This window comes from Planococcus citri, chromosome 5 (assembly GCF_950023065.1).
Source record: "Planococcus citri chromosome 5, ihPlaCitr1.1, whole genome shotgun sequence".
Lineage (NCBI taxonomy): Eukaryota > Metazoa > Arthropoda > Insecta > Hemiptera > Pseudococcidae > Planococcus > Planococcus citri.
In genome coordinates, this window is record NC_088681.1 from 2,089,904 (window position 1) to 2,113,123 (window position 23,220).

At 36.0% G+C, this 23,220-nt stretch overlaps 3 protein-coding genes across 3 annotated transcripts; 2 read left to right on the top strand and 1 right to left on the bottom strand.

The window, feature by feature from the left end:
- Positions 1-8,114: 8,114 nt before the first annotated feature.
- Positions 8,115-10,358, top strand: LOC135847010 (uncharacterized protein in vnfD 5'region-like). The gene is made up of 2 exons (XM_065366387.1): positions 8,115-8,217; positions 8,810-10,358. The coding sequence occupies exon 2, from the start codon at positions 8,951-8,953 to the stop codon at positions 10,181-10,183; it is 1,233 nt and encodes a 410-aa protein (XP_065222459.1). The 5' UTR covers positions 8,115-8,217; positions 8,810-8,950; the 3' UTR covers positions 10,184-10,358.
- A 54-nt stretch (positions 10,359-10,412) lies between these two features.
- Positions 10,413-16,961, bottom strand: LOC135847009 (uncharacterized). The gene is made up of 4 exons (XM_065366385.1): positions 14,435-16,961; positions 11,226-11,295; positions 11,042-11,143; positions 10,413-10,719 (listed from the first exon to the last, which is right to left on the bottom strand). The coding sequence occupies exons 1-4, from the start codon at positions 16,844-16,846 to the stop codon at positions 10,589-10,591; spliced, it is 2,715 nt and encodes a 904-aa protein (XP_065222457.1). The 5' UTR covers positions 16,847-16,961; the 3' UTR covers positions 10,413-10,588.
- A 690-nt stretch (positions 16,962-17,651) lies between these two features.
- Positions 17,652-23,208, top strand: LOC135849528 (uncharacterized protein in vnfD 5'region-like). Its single transcript, XM_065370020.1, has 2 exons — positions 17,652-17,800; positions 21,373-23,208. Exon 2 carries the CDS (start codon positions 21,377-21,379, stop codon positions 22,709-22,711), a length of 1,335 nt encoding a protein of 444 aa, XP_065226092.1. The 5' UTR covers positions 17,652-17,800; positions 21,373-21,376; the 3' UTR covers positions 22,712-23,208.
- Positions 23,209-23,220: the final 12 nt, after the last annotated feature.

Sequence of the window (23,220 nt, forward strand, 5' to 3'; positions counted from 1 at the left end):
ACAGTATGCCTCAATCCCAAAAAGATCCAAATAAATCGAATATCCAATCACTTCAAATCTCTTACCTACCTATCATCATAGGAATAATTACCTGATCATCGGCAATTTTTATTTCCCCAACGACCATTTACATCGAGAAAATGTATTTCCTTCACATTTGTAAATTGTTTATACATTTTGGTAGACAGTTCTTCACAGATTGTTTGATTGGACACGACCCAATATCATTTGGCTGAAAATTTCAACATCAGTGAAAGAGTCCGGCTAGAATATAATATCACACATCGCCTTCAAAATGTACGATATGCAATTCAAATAACAAACATGAAATCAAAATTGCGCGAAAAATGGTTGAAAAATCAAAACATCAACGAAAATGCACGATGCATATGAGACATGGGCCCCTCAACCCCGCTTGGGGATGGTAGGATGAAGTTTTTTTCAGCACAGTAGTTGAAATTTCTGGTCATAGGTACCTATAATATGTCTCAATTAGAAGTGAAATTGTTCGGAACCGATACATTTTGGAGAAAATCTTATTACGGAGTCTTGAAGGTAAGGATTTTAACGGGTGGATTCAAAAATTTCGCATAAAATGTTGAAGTTCAAAGAGAGTTTTTTTTTTCAAAGCTCGATATTCACAATCAAGCATGAACTGTTGATGACAGAATTCAAAGAACCATGAGGGGAAAGGGGTTTGCAAAATCCCAAAATTTTGGCGAAAATGTAAAAAAAGTCGTAGCAGTCCGCCGCTACGTAATAGCCAAACTTTTGTGCCAGAAACATTGAGGGCTCATGAACTACTCGCACCCTCGCTTCGCTCCTGTGCTTCGCCTGTGTTTGGAGGGACTTTGTCCCCCCCGCACCCCTTTGGGCTTCGTCCAACTACCTCCTGCACATGTTTTTTTCATGTTTTGTGCTTCGCTTGAAGTACGAGTACTTGCACCCTCGCTTCGCTCATGTGCTTCGCCGTAACAAACCGGTCTTCACCCTGAAACAGGTCAAATGAGGTTGGAAGGTTGTAACCGGCAAAAGGCTCTTCGGGTACATCCCCCCATTGTACTGTGAAAATTTGGACCCTCTAGGTCAATTTGGAGGGGCTGTAGGCTTTCCTAAACGTTGTTAGAAAGTCAAAAAACGTGGAAAATAGCCCAAAATTTTACTTTTTTGACTCCGATGAGGGGTCAAATGGGGTTGGAAGGTTGAAACATGCAAAAGGCACTTCAGCTAGGTACATCCTCCCATTGTACTGTGAAAATTTGGACCCTCTAGGTCAATTTGGAGGGGCTGTAGGCTGTCTGAAAAATTGAAAAACACGTACAAAAGACCAAAAATCCACTTTTTTGACCCTGGAGAGAGGTCAAGTAGGGTTGGAAGGTTGAAACCTGCAATAATCACTCACGGGGCACCCTCCCATTGTATGCTGAAAGTTTGGACCTTCAAGATCAATTTTAGGGGCGAGGGGGTCAAAAACTGGGACAAATGTGTTTTTTCCCACCTTAATCGGGGTGGGGATGACCTAGGAAGCTGAAACATGGATATGTTGATAACAATGGGAGTACTGACCAATGGTATGATTTTGGACCCTTTTCATTTATTTGGGGTCATATTATGCCCCTCCAAAAAAATGACCTTTCTGTAAAAATGAGGTTGGAAGGTTGAAACATGCAAAAGACACTTTGGGTACATCCTCTCATTGTACTGTGAGAATTTGAACCCTCTAGGTCAATTTGGAGGGGCTGTAGGCTGTCTGAAAAATTGAAAGAGACGTAAAATAGGCCAAAAATTCACTTTTTTGACCCTGGAGAGAGGTCAAATAGAACTGGAATGTTGAAACCTGCAATAATCACTTATGGGGTACCTTCCCATTGTATGCTGAAAATTTGGACCTTCTAGATCAATTTTAGGGGTGAGGGGGTCAAAAACTGGGGTCAAATGTGGTTTTTTCCACCTCAAACAGGGTGAGGATGACTTAGGAAGCTGAAATTTGGATATGTTGATCACAATGGGAGTACTGACCCATGGTATGGTTTTGGGTCCATTTCGTTCATTTGTGGTCATATTATGCCCCTCCAAAAAAATGACCTTTCTGTAATTTTCAACTTTGACCCATCAATCTGCGAGGGTCAATTCTAGGTTCTAAAAGAACCGCATTCCTCAAGTTTGAGTTGATTTGATCAATCAGAGCAGATTCCAGGTCATAAAATGTAAAAATGACCATCGTGCATCGTGGTGAAACTTATAAATAGGTAAGTATCTATACAAATATCTATATAAATACAATATAAAAACTGACACACCGGGAATCCTCTAGTTTGAGCTTAAAACGTCGAGAACTATCAAAATTTTTCACCTCCAACCTTTTTATCCAAAGTTGGGCCTACCGCAATAGCCATCATTTTTTACAAAAATTTGGCTAAAAAATTGGATTGGTGGTGAACCGATTCAGATGTTTTCAAGAGCATTGAGTACAGATAGCCTATTGACTCATTTTGGAGGCGCCCTCCTTGGCTTCGCCACTGACCTCTGCCTACTAGGTAATAACATTTTGGGAAGTACCTACCAGAGATTATCTTTATCTATTTTCAATTTCTTCATGTTTGATTTTGTTTAGATTTTTATCAAGTGCCTATCATATTTGGATATAGATTAGATTTAAGAATATACTAAATGTGAACCATTCTGTACGAAAATTGTCTTTTGATCATTTTCCAAGAGAGTGTAGACGTTTGCATATATCTCGCAACAGTGGTTCAAATCCTAAACTTCAATATTTTTCAACTTCATAACTGGTAGGTAATTGATTAATTGTATCATAATAGATAGGTAGCTTACCAATCTTCCGTTGTTTTATTCGTAAAATTTTGATGAATTTTTTGTTTTCGTTATTCCTCTTTTGGTTGTTTCAAGTTATTTTCAAACCGTCGATCGCAATAGTAGAATTAATTTAATTATTTCATGAATATACCTATACAATTACGAGTACCATATGTTTTCTTTGTTCTCTGATTTCAGTTCAATGTTGTCAGAATGAGAATTCTGGAAAAATTATCATTTTCAATTCTCGTGCTTTTTCTGACACGAGTGGATTCAAATCAGGAGCATACGGTAAGCTCAAATATACGACCTCTTTTGCCAGAAGCTGATCATGACTGGGTGACTATTCGAAATCCGAATCAGAGTTATATTTACATTGACAAAACGCAATACCTATGGAATTTGGTGGTGAAAAATTCAGCAAGAAGGAGACTCATAACACGATCCAGACGTTTCGGAAAATCATTGTTTCTGCAAATGACAGAACAATTTTTCAAAGGCAAAAAAGATTTATTTAAAGGATTGTTTATCGAAAAATACGGAAATAAAAACATTTACCCAGATGAGCCAGGATTTGATGCCGAGGGTAATTTATGGAAGGAATACCCGGTTATCTATTTGAATTTCAGGCTAAGACAAAAATTCAAAACGATCGACGAATTCAAGTCAAGCTATTACGCAATGATAGCAACGATTGCGCAAGAATACGAACTGCAAAATTTCAAACCTGGTTACGGTAGTACCATGCTTCTTATTGACGAGTTATATTTCAAATTTAATAGATCATCGGTGATTGTTCTCGTGGATGATTATGATTTTCCCTTCGAACGTGTCCTTTCTCAAGATAACACAAACCTGGCTAATGAAATAACAGATTTTTTCGACGGCATATTCGGTATGATAAAAGCCGAACTAAGGGTCGGATTTTTATTCGTTATGGGCACTTTCATATTACCCTTGGGCGATGGGGCTAATAATATAGTCGACGAAACTTACAATCCGGAATATTCCGAAGCCTTCGGGTTCACTGAAGAGGAAATCGAGAAATACCTGGGAGATCATATTCAGGATTTTGCAACGAGCAAGTCGCTGAGTACCAAAACCATCATCGATAAGCTTAAACACTGGTATGGTAGCTACCAGTATGACCAACATGATAATCGCCATCTCGTATGCAATCCAGTTTCAACCATCTTGAGCATAAAGAACAAATGTTTTGCAAGCTACTGGAATGACACTGATCCTATATGAGACGCATTCTTCAATTGTTCTAGTACAAGGAAGGATGATTATTCGATTATTTACCAGCAGGAGTCACAATTTCTGAAACAAATACTTATCCAAACAGGGTAAGCACATGCAGTTTTCACGAACATTTTCTTGCCCAACGAAATAATCCAGATCCTTTTCTGGTTTATGATTTGCTCTGATTATAATATTATTAATGTGGCTGAGACTACGACTAATGAGCAGATTAATGGTGTATAGGTACATATACGAGTAAGTATGTTTTCCAACTTATATCTATACTTACAAAAATATTTCAAAAAATATAATTTTCAAAAAATGCATAGGTACCTGTACCTACCTAATTTTATTGTTAGTTGATAATTATTGCTGAACTTCTTCCGTCACCAAAATTTTAAACTAGCTAAACCATTCAACCATGCGACTTCGGATGGACCTGAAACGGCATGTAGACCTCAGTTTCTGAACTTGCTTTTAAATACTTATCTTTATTGACGGGGGGAGGGAGGGTTCAGGAGCTGAATACAATTTGATCGAAAATGCGTTAAAGTTATGGAACAAAAAATTTGAAAAAATCCTTTAAATCAATGACACTGGCAAACACTGATGCGGAAGTGTTTGTAAAATTTAAAAAAAATTGCATGAAAGGTTGTTAAAAATTTGTCGGAATGATACTAAAAAAAAAAATGACTAAAAACTAATAAGGTAGCTAGGTACTTAATGTTTTATTAAAATTTGACAAATTTTTCATGAAATATTTGTTGAAAACCTAAGATTAAAAAGCAATAAAAATTTCGTGAAAGTTTACAAAAATTGCATAAAATACTAGGTAAGTTGTAGTGGGAGAAAATTACGCAGTTTTCTTCCACCTTAGTGGGAGAAAAATATTTTTTCCTGTCGCTTATGCTGGGAGAAAATTATTTGCGGAAAATTCTTCCACCTATATGTATACTGGGAGAAAAATAATCTGTCGCTTTAGTGATGGAATTTTTCTCGGTCGCTTAGGTAGGAACGTATTTTTCTGTCCCCTTGGGTGACAGATTTTAGTCACCAATTATGACGTAAACGACCGTGCCGTGAATATTTTCCCTCTCTACAATACAACAATTGACCAATTAAAATACTTTAATAATCGAATATCGCCGATGTTACGCGAATGTATCCTCGTACTTCCGGTGGTGGCGCCTATTTTTCCACCACTTCCGCATTGGCGACCAACCAAAAGCAAGTTTTGCACGAATAACGCCGAATACGCTCGATTATGACGCGAACTTAGTGCCAGCCGCGTATACACTAGCGCCACCGGAAGCATACTTCGCGTGCGCCACTTATCCCATCCGTTTTCCTCCTGATTAACGACTATAAAACGCCATGTAAGGAGACAGATCGTTGCTTCTTCCTCTGGTTTTGACCATGAAGAAGTTGTTAAGTTGTCACTCAATAGATATGTTTCCTTAAATAATACTTACGTAAAAATAACCAATAGCCACCCACCCAACCCTCTTCGATCCTTTTCATTGGTTAACAATCCATACAGTCAACTACCCTACCGATTTTGCCTTTTTCTATAGATTTTACGTGTGTAACTTAGGTTAGAACATTGTAATTTCTCCGAGAACATTTTAGTCTCGAAATAAATATTGTCGAATGTATTCGTCTCGTATTCTTACGCGTCATGCGTCAACAGAAGTTATCTGTTTCAGCTCTTTGATCACCAGCTTTAGCCGATGCAGTCGTCAACGACACCGCCATTCCTGTTCCTTGATGGCTAAATGGATTAGGTATCAACGACTCCGTTGTTATCGTGGCCATACACGATAATATCGTCAAGGTAGTGTCCCTATGGGCATAATGGTGATCTCGGCATCTGTCTCGGAGCACCATCGAATTATGGCATAGATAGGCATTTTGATCCTTTTATTTTCCTTTGTTTCCTAAATTCCTCATTATTGAATAAGTCAAACCCGGCGATGCAAATTCCGCCATTTATTGGATAAGTTATTGGATAAGTAAACCTCCGACGATGCACATTCCATCGTTTATTGGGTAAGGCAAACACAAAAAACCACAAAAAGTCCACAAGACAACAACGAAAATTACCAATTTCCCACCATTTGATTAATATATTATTTCCTATTTATTTTGTGTATTGAGTTTCTTTGGTTTATTGACTTTTATCTTCATTGATTTATGGTAAAAACAATATCAACAAATAAGTATTTTACCTCAACTCAACATCAAGTAAGTAATTATGACGTCATATCGAAGGTTATTAATTCCATCATTAACCGAGGTAAGTGTTAATTTCAGCGACATCAAAAAAATCGATCATCCATCTTTAATTCCAACTTTAGTTGCTTCAAGAGATCGATTATATGCACACACACACACACACTTTTGAATGAATTCCAAACAAATGCCCCCTAAGTAAATGTAGGTATTTGCATTTGCTTAAATTCATCTGTGTGTGCGTATTTTGAATTGGATTTGGGATCAGTTACTCCAGTTCAAATCTTTATGGCACTTGAATGAACTTGTAAATGTATGTGTAAATTCCGGCATTGACGACTTTGATATGTCGTGTCCCCACGTAAATATAAATAAATTTAAACCTTGGGAGGGAACCCCCAAAAGTCCACAATTCATACGATCCTGCGAGATCCTAATGAGCTAGTCAACGAATTGTGAGAGATATTAATTACATCCACTCTAACCGCATCATTACCTATAATATTATACCCAAAACAAGGAGAGTGCATGATAAGATATCCAGTACTACTAAGTAGGTATAGGTTCAATAGTTCCAGTAGGTTCGGCAGATCCTATATTTATATAAGGATTCAGAAAGATCAAAATCTCCAACATTGATGAGATTTTTGAAAGATTCAAAAATTTCGAATTTCATTTTTCCATTTATGGTAGGTTTTGAAAATTTTCCCCTCCACAAAGTATAAAAAATCTGGTGGTAATGAAACCGGGGTAAAAATTAATTTTTCGAGATAGCACACAAGTTTTCATACATGCAGTTTCACTGACTCTCACTGTGGTTTAAGTATGTCTATTTGAGTACCTTAGAGTCAAACCCAGAATTCTCCAAATTTTTCAAAAATGAGGTTATGATCGTTTTGGGTACAGTTAGTAGGTACGCATCGATTGCCATTCTCCATTTTTACCTATCTGACTCAATGACGCAGTCAGGGGGGTCCAAAGTACCGGATCCGAGTCAAAATCCGAAAAATGTCCAAAATTTTCAAAAATGAGATTATGGTCGTTTTGGGTACAGTTATTAGGTACGAATCGATTGCCATTCTACATTTTACCCCATCCGATACCATGATGGTTAGGAGGTCCAAAGTACCAGCTTTGAGTTGAACTTTGAAAAAAATACTTCAAAAAAATTTTTTTTTTCATTCCAGTCGACTGTAAACAACCTTGAGATACTTTCAACAGCCTTGAATCTAGAATTATCCCTCATTTTATCATGCATTTTCGTGTATTTTCGACATTTTTTACATACTTGGAGTCAAAACCAGAATTCTCCAAAATGGTATCGTGAATTACTGCTATGGAAAGACTTGAAAAAATTTTTTTTTTGTCAATTCGATTGTTACCCGAAGCACTATATTTAGGCGAGATCAGAAACCTGCTACTACTGATACCCACCTTCCACCAGTTTTTTGCGTTTTTCTCAAAATAGTGAAAAGTGGAGAATTCATGGGTTTGACTCTAAGGTACTCATTTGTCGAATCGATTTTGTATTTTTCGTGCATCAAATTTAACTACTACTCTTGGTTATCGTTTTCATCCTTTTCCTTCGACAATTGTGTTGTTCGCCATGCATGTAATACATTACTTACAATTGAATGATTATGATCGAGTTTTTCAATTACTTATTTCAGTCAGTACCATAAGTCAAGCTGGGTGTTTAGGTGATGACGTTTAAGCTAATGAATCGGAATTTCTAAGTGTAACTAGATAGATATGAGCACTATCTATTATCATTATCAATTTAATTTCTTGAAGATTGATTATATAAGTACTGATTTTATCGACATACAGTACATAGGTTAGATACTGATCACTTGATTCGTGAATAGCAGAATGACTGGTTGGTGTCTCCCAATTGTGCTGTGAATTTTAACTTTAAAACTGGTAAGTACATGTGACTAATTTTATTACCTACAAAGTCCATTTTGAGTAAAATGAACTATCACGACGATTTTAGCCCCCTCCCGCGAAAACCAAGTTGACTCCCTAGGATAGCTGAAATCTGTATTTTATGTGGAAAATTCTAAAATTAGTTGCAACCAAGACCCGTTTCACACTACTTTTAACAAATTAATTTGCAAAATTGGATCTCAACGACTGTAATGGAGGAGAATCGGGAAAGGAGGTGCAAGGTTCTCTAAGTTTGGCCGAAATTCAGAAAAAATTGAAATCGTGAAATGCCCAATTGGTTTTGGATTTTTCGGTTGTTCAGTAGAGGTTGCTGCCTAAAAACTTCAATTTTCAAAATCGATTTGGCCCAAATCTTTAAAAAATAAGTCGGCACAGTGCTCTCTCTTCACTCCGAATATATGTTTAAGGCATTTCATCTTGCCGGTAGCGCAATGGGGTGCTTGATAGAAGAAGAAAAATCAAAAATTGAAAAAAAAACCAATTTTTTAAATGTTTTAAATAAGTATGTACTTAGACTTACTTACCGAATAGAATTATTGAAAACAATATCATTTTCTGATTTCAGTTCAATGCTGTTTAAAATCAATACCTATTGAGAAACAATCGTCATTTTCAACTGCTGTGACTGCCGTTCTTTTCTTTCAATATATCGTCTCAAATTTGGCAAATTCGCTCGTACCGCCACAAGAGCAAGACCAAAAATAAGATGACACTTCCTTTGCCAGAAGCGCATCATGACTGGGCGACTATTCGGAATCCGAATCGAAGTTGCATTTACATCGACAAAACACAATATCTATGGAGAATGTTGGTGAAGAAAAAAGCAAGAAGGAGACTCATAACACGACCCAGATATTTCGGGAAATCATTGTTTCTGCAAATGACAGAACAATTTTTCAAAGGCAAACAAGATTTATTCAAAGGATTATTCGTCGAAAAATATGGAAATAAAAACATTTTCCCAGATGAGCCAGGATCTGATACTGACGATGGTTTATGGAGGGAATACCCGGTTATCTATTTGAAATTTAGGCAAAGTCAAAAATTTATAACGATCGACGAATTCATGTCAAGCTATTACGCAATGATAGCAACGATTGCGCAAGAATACGAATTGCAAAATTTCAAACCTGGTTATGGTTGTACCAGGAGACTTATCAACTGCTTATATAACAAATTTAATAAAACACCTGTAATTGTTCTCGTGGACGATTATGATTTTCCTTTCGAACGTGTCCTTTCTCAAGATAACACAAAACTGGCAAACGAGATAAGAGATTTTTTTGATGACATATTCAGCACGATAGAAAGTAAAGTTAAAGAGGTTGGATTTTTATTCATTATGGGAATTTCAAAATTATGGTTGGGTTATGGGGCCAATAATATAGTCGACGAAACTTATAATCCGGAATATTCCGAAGCCTTCGGTTTCACCGAAGAGGAAATTACGTACCACTTGGGACACTACATCGAAGAGTTTGCAGAGAGTGAGTCGCTAAACCCCAAAAACATCACCGATACTCTCAAGCACTGGTATGGTGGCTACCAGTTCGACCTAAATAATAGCTCCAGTCGGATATTTAACCCAGTATCAGCCCTCTCTAGCATACGAAACAAAAACTTCGAAGGCTACCGCATTAAAACAAGTTTCATGGATCCCTTTTCTAAAATGTTCTTCAGAGAAGGGTGGTCGTTATACAGTTTACTAAAAGGAGTAAGAATTTCTCCATCTCTTATCGAGGATGGGTTAACTGAACGTGAACAACCAACCTTGATTAGGTGGATGTTTCAGAACGGCTATTTCACTGTACATGAACGGCAATCCTCCGATATTAGATTGAAAATACCTAATCTCGAAATTGAAACAGCCATCAATAAATCATTATATCGTCGTCAGATCCTGCAGTGCAACCACGATAAAGGAATTCTGTTCAAGTAAACTACCCTGTTATCCAAGAAATAACTTCAGTCAGGATTCGACCTATGTTTTGAGTCAGAGGATGGGTGAGTGCCGGAGCAGGTAATAATTTGTTGTAAAATGAACATTGCCTCTCGAACGAATCCTGGCTGAAGTTATTTCTTGGATAACAAGGTAGGTACATATGTATAAATTGAAAACTTGTATGAAATAATTATAATTCAAAAACAATAAATAACGTAATTTAAAGTTGGAATTAAAATTGTTTTATTTACATATTTTACATTTTTCGTTAAATTTTGGAAAAATGATGGAAAATTCCTATAGTTAACTTGAAAATGTATATTTCTTGAGTAGTGAACTCCAATAATTACTTGGCAAATAAGTCAATACTTGGTAAGTATACTTATTATGCAGTTCAGCAACTTACTTATCTTGTGTTTGATTAGTCGAGTACTTTTTCAAGATGTATTGTAATGCATTAAATACACGAAGACCACCACCTTCCTGGCACATTGTTTCAAATTGTTTCTGGTCCTGTGCAACTAGCATTTCTCCTAAAAATGAAAAACCATAAACATTCAGAGTCGATACGGTATGTCCAAAAATCTGTACGTCAGGTCCCTGATTTTTTTCTAACTGCAGAATTAGCCTTGCAATCGTCAAAAAATTGAAATGGATCTTATGGATCCCTAATAAGAATGTTTTATCACTACCTACATTGACAGAAATATGAAAATGATCCACTCTCTGTCTCTTTCAAAAGGATTAACAAAATTATGGAAAAAGCGACTTTCTGCGGGTATTTCGCATTTTACTAGGAAAAATACAACATGGTGTCACTTTCGTCATCAACCTATCTATGTATAATTTACTTACCGCTGCAGTGGAATTTCTTGACTGATGTTAGATTGAATTGATTTTTACATAAAGCAAGAAATGAATCGACGTCTTCGGCTGACCATGACGTTGGATCACAGACTAAAAAATAAGCAATTAGGTAAATGTAAGTAAAAATTAATATTCGCTCTGCTTTCGAGTTATGATTTAGGTATAAACTTACGTAAATTAGGAGGAAGCTCATTTTCGAAATTTGGTGGCACCAACATATCGGACTTGGGCATCTCAGCCATCTGCAAATTAATACATGCTTTATTGCTTGAATTTATCATAAAAAGCTACAGTCAGGTTCTATTATGATATAGGTCTGTAATCCTTATCCGAACACCCTATATTTTCCATGTTCAATTATAATCCTTATCAGGCATTTTCAGACAGTTGGATCGTGTGAAAACGTGACGGTGTCTGATAAAAACGACCTGGAAGAAATGTGAGGAGACTTGTTGATTTTTTTCTGGTGAAAAATATGGCCCTACTCACGAATTAATGGCGGCCATTTTGATTGACTTGTCAGCCGGAATCGCAGATTTTGCGTTCCAACATAGAACTTGCAATTAATTTTTTAAACGTTACAAAGGTAGATCGAAAGAGCAGGAAAAAATTTATCATCTGACAAAAAAATCAAGTGCTTAAGTATCTTTTTCGATTTTTGGTGAATTTTTGAAAATCAAATTTAGGCCAAAAATGAGAGGAAAAATCAAAATCTTATCAAATTGACCTAGAAAGCTAAAAATTGGAATTTGGAATCTATTACTTATATTCAAAGAATCATGTGAAAATTTGTCTCGCCGGCCCTGGCTCTCCAATTCTCCATATTAACCGATTTCGCTCAATTTTTTTTTTTTAAATGTTCCTTATGACGTGTAGAAGTGCAATCAAACATCTAAAATTGAAAATTTTTTAATTTGAGACTAAAAAATTAAAAATGCATTATTCAATAATTTTTAGCTTTGATTTCTAGGCCGAATATTTCCTATTTGCTAAGCATTTTAACGAAAATTCAAACTTGCAGCCAGGTATTTCTCCAATTGAGGGTTTGAGGCCGAAATTTACCATTTGCTAAGCATTTTCCTCATCATCAAATAAGTAAAAGTAATGAGAATGAAAATAGCAGTAAAAGCAAACACAGAAAATTTAAAGACCTCAAAACAAAAACCAAGAAAATAATTGAAGCACAGACAAGTTTAAAAAAGAAATCAACTGTGAAAAAAACTAAATTGAAATTCAAGAAGTAAAAAACCAACTGAAATAGATTCAAAAACCAAAAGCATGAAAAATTGCTCCAATAAAACTGAAAACAAAAAATTGAAAATGAAAACATCAAACATATATAGGTAAGCAGAAACTAACAACAACAAAAGTAGAACAAATAAAAAACATTGAAAGTTGAAACTCCTTAAAATGGTGAATGGAAACAAAAGAAATCAAATCAAATTGAAACCAAAACCAGGAAACAATATTGTAAGAACAGAAAATTTAGAAACAAACACGTACTTAACACGTCTGAAACAAACTCGATCGTTGAAAAAAAATGAAATAGAGGAAATTGAAATATTTGAAAATTGAAATTAAAACTGAGAAAATAATAATGCCCCCCCTTCAAGGGATAATGTTTGGAAATGAAATAAAACGAATATGGGTGGTTGAAAAGGAATAAAAATGAATTCATGATAAAGAAATGAAAAAATTAGCAAAAAATAAAACAATAAAAAATGATAACAGAAAAATTATGGGAATTGATAAATTCAATAAAAAATGAAATATGTATATAAAAAAGGAATGAAAAAGAAAAAATGTCGAAAATTGATGATTAAAAACAAGAAGAAATTATGATGATAAAAGTGAAAACAACTGGCAAAGAAAATTAATAGATATCAAAACCAAAAAAAAATGCAAAAATAAAACTGAAGACGAAAAATTGAAAATGAAAAATAAAAACAAGAAAATGATGGTAATAAAAGTGAATTTAAAAAAAGAAAATTGAACGACATCAAAACAAAGAAAAACTAAAATTGAATCGAAAATTGAAAACAAGAAAAAATGCAAAAGTGAAACTGAAAACTAAAAATGGAAACCTCGGGATGAAAAATTTTTTACATTGGAGAAATTCCAGTTCATTAACGATTTTGAAGTTTCAGGGGAAATATTTTCAACTTTTGTTGAGGGGCCAGGGTTGGGGCTGCGGAGCAGCCCAGGGGGCGGAACCCCCTAGTATACTCTATTTTCTACCTGCCAAATCGATTGGAAACTGCTTCAGACCATTTAGAGTTATAGTTCTGGAGCCTCCAGCAGATTTTTGAAACTTGAAGTTCTCACAAAATTTTATCAAATGAAGTTGGAAAGACGAAATTCATTCTGCAAACTAGTTTCAATACGCTACGAAGTCGACTTCAGGTGGTTTTCAAGTCGTTTTGGAGTCTCCAGCGACCTTTTGAAAATTACTAGAGTCTCCAGTAGGTAGATTTTTGAAATTTGGAATTTTTTACAAAATTTCATAAAATGGAGTTAATTTTGTTGTTTCAAGTTTCAAAAATCTGCTGCAGACTCCAGGAATTTTCAAAAAGTCGCTGGAGGCTCCAAAACGACTTGCACCCACCTGAAGTCGTCTCCAGAGAGTGTTAAAATTCGAATGCACAATAAATTTCGGTTTTTACAACTTCATTTGATGAAATTTTGTTGAAATTCCAAGTTTCAAAAACCTGCTGGAGACTCCAGTAATTTTTAAAAAGTCGCTGGAGACTCCAAAACGACTTGAAATCCACCTGCAGTCGACTTCGTAGCGTATTGAAGCTAGTTTACAGAATGAGTTTCGTCTTTCTAACTCCATTTGATGAAATTTTGATGGGAATTTCAAGTTTCAAAAATGTGCTGGAGGCTCCAGAACTGCTCAAAACGGATTGAAACAATTTCCAATCGATTTGGCATGTCGAAAATAGGATATATCCCAAATTTCAGCTTTCTCGGTCAATTTGGTAAAATTGTGATTTTCCCCCCATTTTTGGCTTAAATTTGATTTTCAAAAATTCATTAAAAATCGAGAAAGACACTTTAGCACTTGAAATATTAACAGGTGATGAAAATTTTAGCCTGCTCTTCCGATCTACTTTTGTATGTTGGAACGCAAAATCTGAGATTTTGGCTAACCAGTCAATCAAAATGGCCGCCATTTTGTAAGTAGGGCCGTGTTTTTTTTTTAGGACAAGGGCTAGATATTGTTCTTTAGAACTCCCCCTTCAAAAAAAGCTATCCCGGAGGATCGGCTGGGGGTGCAATTGATCCTTATGCAGGCCCCCCGACTATATATACCTACAGTAGGTATTAAATTAGGCCTAGGTATATTCAATTTCAACTACATATAAAATTCAGGCATACCTTTTTAGCTTGTTTTATGAGTCCTTTCGCTATCCTCGTCCAAAGCCGTCTCCAAGCCATCTTCATTTCTTCTTCATTGGTTATTCCGCGACACTGCGCGTTTAATTTTATCGCCGCTTCCTCCACTTCTTTGAATTCGTTGTGAAATGCTTGTACATCTTTTTGGCGTAAAATTTCTTGTTTCAGTTGTACAATAGGGACGCCGCCATCTCCATTATCAAGCACGTCCATACCAATGAGTTTAAAAACTTGGAATTTTCGCTCGGTGAATAAGAGCAGATAATTACGAGCTCGACTTAAAATGTCATCGAGGGTTTCCGTTTTATCCTCTCTCATTTCTATAATCAAAACTGTGTCGAGATGCCATATAATCATACCCATTCGATACCTATCCGTTCGAATTACAGGAGATGTAAAATCGAATGGATATTCGGTCCCTAGGCTTACGGCTGGATTATTGCGTCTGAATTGCAATAATGTTTCCAAGATTATATCGTTATTCGATAAAAACCCTACTCGTTCTTCGGGTATTCCATTTTTTTGGTCAGACAACTGCTTGAAATAAGTTACCGCATTTTGGTACAATCCTTCCGTGCTAAACAACTGTTTCAGAGATGTTTCCAGTTGAAGGAATTGATCATCGTTGCTGGAATAAAAATAATCTCGAAATGCGACCGATGCGTTTTCGATTTCAGATGAATAGCGATTTCGTAAATGGCAACAGTAATTATCCAGTTCTTCGATGAAATACTTCTCAATCTCGTGATTCGGAATTGTAACATAGATATACTCACCAAGATCAGATGTGGGCTGACATTCGCTGAGGGTGAGATATCCAGTAGAAAGTAATACGCCGATGACGCCATCGACAGTTGAATAAGAGAGTTGTTTTGTTATTTTATCTGCGCGTATTAAATCAGATATTTCTTTCAATTCATCTGTCGAAGGCCTCATTGCATAATATTCGGAAATCTGCAGAATCTTCACGTTTGTTAGCAACGACTGGAAGGCGAGTCTTATTTGGAAACTTTTGAACAATTTGGGTAACTCGTCACTGAGTTTGCCTCCTGTTTGAATCCAATACGGTTCCAATTTTTTCGCATTCAAGTAACCAATCATCGAAATTGGATCAAATAATGAGCAATTCAGGTGGGACGAGGGATGGTATCCGTCATATAGCGCATACACACTCCCTTTGTCCGCTAACCTTCCTCTCTTTTCGAGTAAGATATCGACTTCCTTAGCCGTAAATCCGTAAAAAGGATAAGTTTTAGGTCCTTCAATCATCGCCCACACTTGAAAATTATTCATAGTTGTGAATAAATGTGCTTTAAACAGTTCGCAAATTCCCGTTAAGATAACTTGGGAATACCGGTATGAAGAAATTTTGTAGCTTCGAAATGAATTGCACATGAAGGCTTTGAAAAAATCAATCATCAGTTCCACTTCGGGGTTATTATGATCAACATCACCGGAAAAGAAGATTTCGTTGTAAATAATATCGTATTCGTCAATCAAAATAAGTATCGGTAATTCGGGGTAACAGGTACTAATACATATGCAGAGTAATTCCACGCTTTCGATCAAAAGTTGGCTATCGGGAGCATGTTGAGATGTATCCATAATGCGATCAAATTCTGTCAACATTCGAGTGGTTTTTTTGGTATTAATATTACGCAATTTATCGCGTAAGTATTCTTTCTCTTTAAAGGCGTTGATAATGTTTCTTCGAAAAGATACAAGAAACTGCTGAAATGTCAGTGGTACAGACATCGTGAAATCTAAATAAATTACGGAATACTTCAATAAATGGTGCTTGATAACGGTTTCATATTCGGATATAAGAGGTGGTTCTGTCATGTCAATCATCATACTAATATTTACGTCTTGTTCGTTATATCTTCCCGGGCATTTACCATTTTTGAAGTAATTGTACGCTAGAGTGGTTTCAGGTACCATAATTTCTCCATTTTTATCGAGTTTTTCGGCGAACGTTTGAATCATTTTCAAATTAATAGATTTTCCCCATTTTCGTGGTCCAGTAATTAACAAATGATCCGATTCTGAATCCTCAAATATACGCTTTATTAATAAACTCTTGTCCACGATAACGTTATTTGTAATCAGTTGTTCGAAAGTTTCGACATTTGTGTTCATGAAATCACCTGTTTGCATGTGAATGCTGGTCCAATGTTTAGGATGTAGAATTCGGGCAACATCGTAGTCTGTATTCCAGGATATTATTTCTTCCGATAATGATTCGTTAGATGATTCGTTAGATGGTTCGCCATTGCTATTCGGTCCTACATATACTGGTGGTAAACCCAGATTTGGAGTGATAGACTTGCATGCCGATCGACTCGCAAGCACTTGAACGACGAGTACGAATTTAATCCAAATATTTTCTATCATTCTCGCGTAGAAATTATATATGTACTTATATAATTAACGCGAATAAAAGTTGGAATGCTCAAACTAGGACTGTGACTGAACGTATAAGTAGGTAATCACTTGTCTAGCTGAAGGACTGGCCAGAGATTCATAATCTTCGTCATATCAATATCATACTTATCTAAAGATATGGATGATGAAAAAAATTAGGTACCGATTCATATCTGCAATTTATTAGAAAAGTTATTAGAAAGTAATATCAAATTTAATGACTGATTGTGAGTAGGTACTACTTCATTGAATGAAAAAAACGCTAGCTATTTACTTATTCTCATTTATCAATCAACTCAAAGATCAAATGAAATTCAACATCGAAGATCGAATAGGTAGGTACGAATCAAACGCAACCATAAATTTTATTAGCCGTATATAGCCTTACCAACCATTTCAGAAAATCACAAAAAACCCATACCTATAGCTTCCCTTCTGAGAGAAATTTTGGATGTCTCCTTCTTCAACAAATGATACTTACACCATCTTTTGAAAACTTCAAACCGAATCCAAATAAGAAATTCGAAGTATTTTGAAGTATTTTTCCGGAAAAGAAATTGAATTTTGAATCAAAGTTTGATTGCAAACTGATTTTCAAAAAATGTAATCTCAATACCTACCAATTTAATACTAGACTAAGAATTTTGAAAAATTGGTTTGCTTGTTCAGAAAAGAAACTGCTGCGTATAGTAAGACTTAAGATACCTAATTAGATAAGTAGATTAGATATATGCACTCGGTATCTAAATATTATTATCATTATCATTATTTTCTTGATGATTGATTTTATACAGATTTTACCAGCAACGTACGAATCATTTTGATTCTGGAATACTAAGTGTAAAATAATTGTAGGTATGTGAATTCTAAATGCGACTGGTTGGTATCCTAGGCTTCCGTTTTCTTTTTTCAACATTAAAATTGGTAAGTACTTATATGACTAATTTTATCTAATCATTGTACATATTATGTAGGTAATACCTGAATACAAGAAATCCAAACGAGAATGAAACGCAGGTTTCAACTTTCCACTAAATACTTTTAAAAGAAAATTTTAACCATAAAAGTTTTTCAATTTTGTAGCAACTTGAAATTTTTCAAAAACTCCAAGTTGATACTTACTGGAAGAAATTTTTCCGAACTTTGAAGTCAATTCGGAGTAGGAATACAATAATACATAATATGGAGTACCGACAGTACCATAGAGGGAGGGAGGGAGGGAGGATGGGATGAAGGGGCGAGGGGGGTCACATGGTCGGGTCTACGTCTATCGGTCAAAATTGAAGTTATATGTATAGTATACAATTCAGCCAATAGCAAGTGTTATACAGTATGACACAAAAGTAGTGCCCGGTGGCTTTTATTTCTAAGTGGATGAAAGAGCTAGATAGATGAATGAAGCAGCATTGAGTAAGGAAAAATAAGGGCTTTCAAAAGTAACCTTGAAAATTTCAGGTCCATGCTCAGGGTGTCCACAAATTGAAAAACCGGTTTGGTCAAAACATTCAAACTGGTTTTTATTGGCGCAGGCGCAATGTATTCTACACACTAAGGTGACAAAAATGTGATGTGAATTTTTTGAAACCGGTTCATTAATTTGCAACCAATCAACAAAAAATACCCAAAAATTGTAGACAGAGAAAAAAAGCTTGAAACAAAAGTTGTAGAGCGTGAAAAATTGAATCATTATCGCTGATCGGATTTTGAAACCAGTTCATTAATTTGCAACCAGTCAACAAAAAATACCCGGGTCATTCCATGTCAACTCAACCAACATTTTTGAGTCATGTCTTTCAATTTCGCACAATTTTTTTTTACAATATATACCCACCCAGTAAGTAAGAATCCCGCAATTAGTTTGGTCCCAGCCCCCTCAGGGGGTGGGTGGGGGGACTTCGATAATTTTCACATTGTCTCGAGGTACTCAACTTCAGCAGCCCATTCCTCCAAAACTATGATACGTTGATCAAAACTGATTTCACAGTTTGAAAGGGCATTGCATTTAGAACTTTTTAAGCATTTTGAAATTTTCAAAAGTTGAAAGTTGAACTTTCAAATTGAATGTTCAATTTTCAAAATGGTGCTGCAAGTGGGAGCTACCATTTAAAATTTTGAAAAAATTTCCATAGATGTGCCTTTCGATGCTTTTTTGAAATATTCAAGTTTCGAGATGGGATCTCTCGATCGAGGGGGAGCACCCCCACCCCCAATTTTGGGCGAAACTTTTGAAAGAAAATCTGGGGCATGTGATATATCGAATTCTATGTTTTTGGTGACGCTGAACGAAAATATGACGTCAGATTTTTGATAGGACCCTATCCACGGCCCCAGCACCTCCCCAAAGGGGGTAAAAGTTCAAAAAAGTGTTTTGTTCGTATGAGCTATGGAATATGTAGTACGTTTTTGGTGACGCTGAACACGAATATGATGTCAGATTTGTGATTGGACCCGTCCACGCTCCCCAGCATCTCCGCAAAGGAGGTGCCCCCCAAAAAATGGTTACATTCGTGTGACACATGAAATAGTACGTTTTCAATATCGCTAAACACGAATATTGCCTTATTTTTTCGAATCAACTTCACCCATGGGTTCCAGAACCTCTCCCAATAGGTAAAAGTCAAAAAAAAAATTGTTGGAGGCCATGGATGGAGTCCAATCACAAATCTGACATCATATTCGTGTTCAGCGTCACCAAAAACATACTATTCCATGGGTCACACGAACAAAACACTTTTTTAAACTTTTACCCCCTTTGGGGAGGTGCTGGGGGCCGTGGATAGGGCCCTATCAAAAATATGACGTCATATTCTTGTTCAGCGTCACCAAAAACATACAATTCGATATAACTTGAATATTTCAAAAAAGCATCGAAAGGCACATCTATGGAAATTTTTTCAAAATTTTAAATGGTAGTTCACACTTGCAGCGCCATTTTGAAATTTGAACTTTCAATTTAAAAGTTCAACTTTCAACTTTTGAAAATTTCAAAACGCTTAGAAAGTTCTAAATGCAATTCCATTTCGAACTGTGAAATCAGTTTTGATCACAGTATCATAGTTGTGGAGGAATGGGCCGCTGAAGTTGAGTACCTCGAGGTAATGTGAATATAATGGAAGCCCCCTACCCACCCCCTGAGGGGGCTGGGACCACACTGATTGCGGCTTTCTTACTTACTGGGTGGGTAGATATTGTAAAACAAAATTTGAGCAAAATCGAAGGACATGACTTTCAAAATCGCATTTTTTTGGTTGAGTTTTTTTTTTTTTTGGGTGTTTATAATTACAAGATTATTACACCCGAAGGGGGGGGGGTTAGATTTGGTTTGTGAGGTTGATGTTTTTTATTAGGGAGATGAATTTTTGAATTTCTGAGGGTTCGTCAGGGATAGTAGGTGGGTTTTATTTTATCTGTAGTGTAAGTCTGTTTTGTTTTAGTTGGGGACAGTTGAAAAGTATGTGTTGGATGGATGACATGGAATGACCCACCCAAGTAGATAGAGAAAAAAGCTTGAAACAAAAGTTGTAGAGAGTGAAAAAATGAACCATTTTTGCTCCGATCAGTGAAAATGATTCAATTGTTCACACTCTACAACTTTTGTATCAAGCTTTTTTCTGTATCACCATACTTTCAGGTGATTGTCAAAAACCGGTTGCTAAATGCGATTAGACAAAATTGTGTAATTTTTCACGCTCTACAACTTTTGTTTCAAGCTTTTTTTTCTATCTACAATTTTTGGGTATTTTTTGTTAACTGGTTGCAAATTAATGAACCGGTTTCAAAAAATTCCTATCACGTTTTTGTCGCCTTAGTGTGTAGAATACATTGCGCCAATAATAACCAGTTTGAATTTTTTGACCAAACCGGTTTTTTAATTTATGGACACTCTGTGCATGGGCCTAAAAATTTCAAGGTCGCTTTTGAAAGCCCTTATTTTTCCCTACTCAACGCCGTCGCTTCATTCATCTCGCTAGCTCTTTGCACTTGGAAATAAAAAAAGCCACCGGGCACTACTTCTGTGTCACACTGTAGATGTAGGTCTAATACTTACTTTTTAAAGATGGTTGAGTCCAAAATTATGGATTAAAATATCAGAAAAATCAAAAATTTCTCACAATACTTTTTTTCGGCGATTTTGAAGTAAGCGACTTCAAGGATGAGATGGTGAAATCAGCACTCCCTCCAAATTTGGTGAAACTCGCTCAAAAAGTCGAATGCTTCAATTTCGCTAATTTTTCAAAAATTGATTCCTGTTTATAGCTTTTTAAGATCACGCCATTATTGCATTTTCTCCCAAACATTCAAATGAGTATTGGGACCGAGTAATTTTTATGAATTTGTGACTTCTCGCGGAATTGCCAAACATCAAAGGCTCATAGGTACCTAATCAGTCGTACAAAGTATCATAAAACTGATACACAACTTGGATCAAATCATGCTCAAGTATAGGGTTTTAAAGGCAGTAAACTTGAAAACAATCTATTATTTTCTGATTTCAGTTCAATGTTGTTTAAAATCAATATGAAGAAACAATCATCATTTTCAACTGCTGTGACTGCCGTTCTTTTCTTTCAATATATCGGCTCAAGTTTGGCAAATTCGCTCGTACCGCCACAAGAGCAAGACCAAAATAAGATGACACTTCTTTTGCCAGAAGCGCATCATGACTGGGTGACCATTCGGAATCCGAATCGAAGTCATATTTACATTGACAAAACGCAGTACCTATGGAATTTGGTGGTGAATAAAAAAGCAAGAAGGAGACTTATAACACGACCCAGACATTTCGGCAAATCATTGTTTCTGCAAATGGCAGAACAATTTTTCAAAGGCAAAAAACATTTATTCCGAGGATTATTCGTCGAAAAATATGGAAACAAAAACATTTTCCCAACTGAGAGAGTATCTGATGCTGAAGGTAAATGGATGGAATACCCCGTTATTAATTTGAATTTTAAGGCGATAGAAAAATTTACAACCATTGAAGAATTCAAGTCAGACTACTGCGTAAGGATAGCAACGATCGCGCGAGAATACGAACTGCATAATTTCGAACCTGGTCGTGGCTGTACCAGCGATCTTATTAAACGGTTATATTTCAAATTTAATAAAACGCCTGTAATTGTTCTCGCCGATGACTATGATTTTCCCTTCGAACGAGCCCTTTTTCAAAATAACACAAAACTGGCAAAAGAAATAAGAAGTTATCTGGACAGCATATTCGGCATGATGAAAAACGACGTTAAAAGGGTCGGATTTTTATTCATTATGGGCGTTTCCAAATTAAGGTTCGGTGATCTTCAAAGTGGTGCAAATAATATACACGACGAAACTTACAATCCGGAATATTCTGAAGCTTTCGGTTTCACCGAAGAGGAAATTACAAACCACTTGGGACAATACATCGACGAATTTGCGAAGAGTGATTCGCTTACTCCCAAAAACATCACCGATACTCTTAAATACTGGTATGGTGGCTACCAGTACGACCTGAATAATCGCTCCAGTCGGGTATTTAACCCAGTATCAACCCTCTCCAGCATACGAAACCAAAAATTCGAATGCTACCGGATTAATACTAGTTCGATCGATCCATTTCCTGAAATGTGCTACAGAGAAGGGTGGTCGTTAGACCTTTTACTGAAAGGAGTAGGAATTTCCCCATCTGTTATCGAGGATGGGTTAACTGAACGTGATCAACCATTTTTGATTACGTGGATGTTTCATAATGGCTATTTCACTGTAGATGGACAGCAATCCACCGATATTAAATTAAAAATACCTAATTTTGAAATTGAAACAGCTATTAATAAATCATTATCGTCGTATGATCCTTGATCCTGCAGCACAACGACGACATCGACAGGTTTAAAGAATTCTGTTCGGGTGAACTAACGTTATCAAAAATCTAAGAATAGCTCAAGTTAGGTAGGATTCGTTCGAAAATGCAATATCCATTTTACAAAAAATTGATATCCCAGCATAGGTCCATCCTCTGACTCGAAAAAGTACCCATAAATTGAAAACTGGTATGTACATCTTTTTTCGACGGATCAGAAATAAAGTATAATTTTTGTTTGCCGAAAATACAAGGTATTGTGGTTTTATGACGTGTGACGTCATATTATTTACGATCGTCGTATATGAACTCCAGCTTCGTGGTGACAAGGTTGGGTTAGTTAGTTTTTTAGTCTTATGTAAGTCGTAGTCTTGATCTTTGCACTGTACTGTTTGGTTAAAAAATAAAGAGTATTGTAATGTAATTCGTGTTCGCGTATTTTTTCACCGAATTTACGAAAAATTAAATGTTGCTACAAACAATTTAAAAAAAATAAATAACAAAATGT

Bases quoted from the DNA above. Each gene is read 5' to 3' on its own strand.
- LOC135847010 (XM_065366387.1), top strand. From the start codon at position 8,951: ATGACACTTCCTTTGCCAGAAGCGCATCATGACTGGGCGACTATTCGG.
- LOC135847009 (XM_065366385.1), bottom strand. From the start codon at position 16,846: ATGATAGAAAATATTTGGATTAAATTCGTACTCGTCGTTCAAGTGCTT. The intron at 11,296-14,434 runs GTATGCCTGAAT...ATTAATTTGCAG, and splicing joins TCATAAAACAAGCTAAAAAG to ATGGCTGAGATGCCCAAGTC. The intron at 10,720-11,041 runs GTAAGTAAATTA...TTTCATTTTTAG, and splicing joins CAAGAAATTCCACTGCAGCG to GAGAAATGCTAGTTGCACAG.
- LOC135849528 (XM_065370020.1), top strand. From the start codon at position 21,377: ATGTTGTTTAAAATCAATATGAAGAAACAATCATCATTTTCAACTGCT.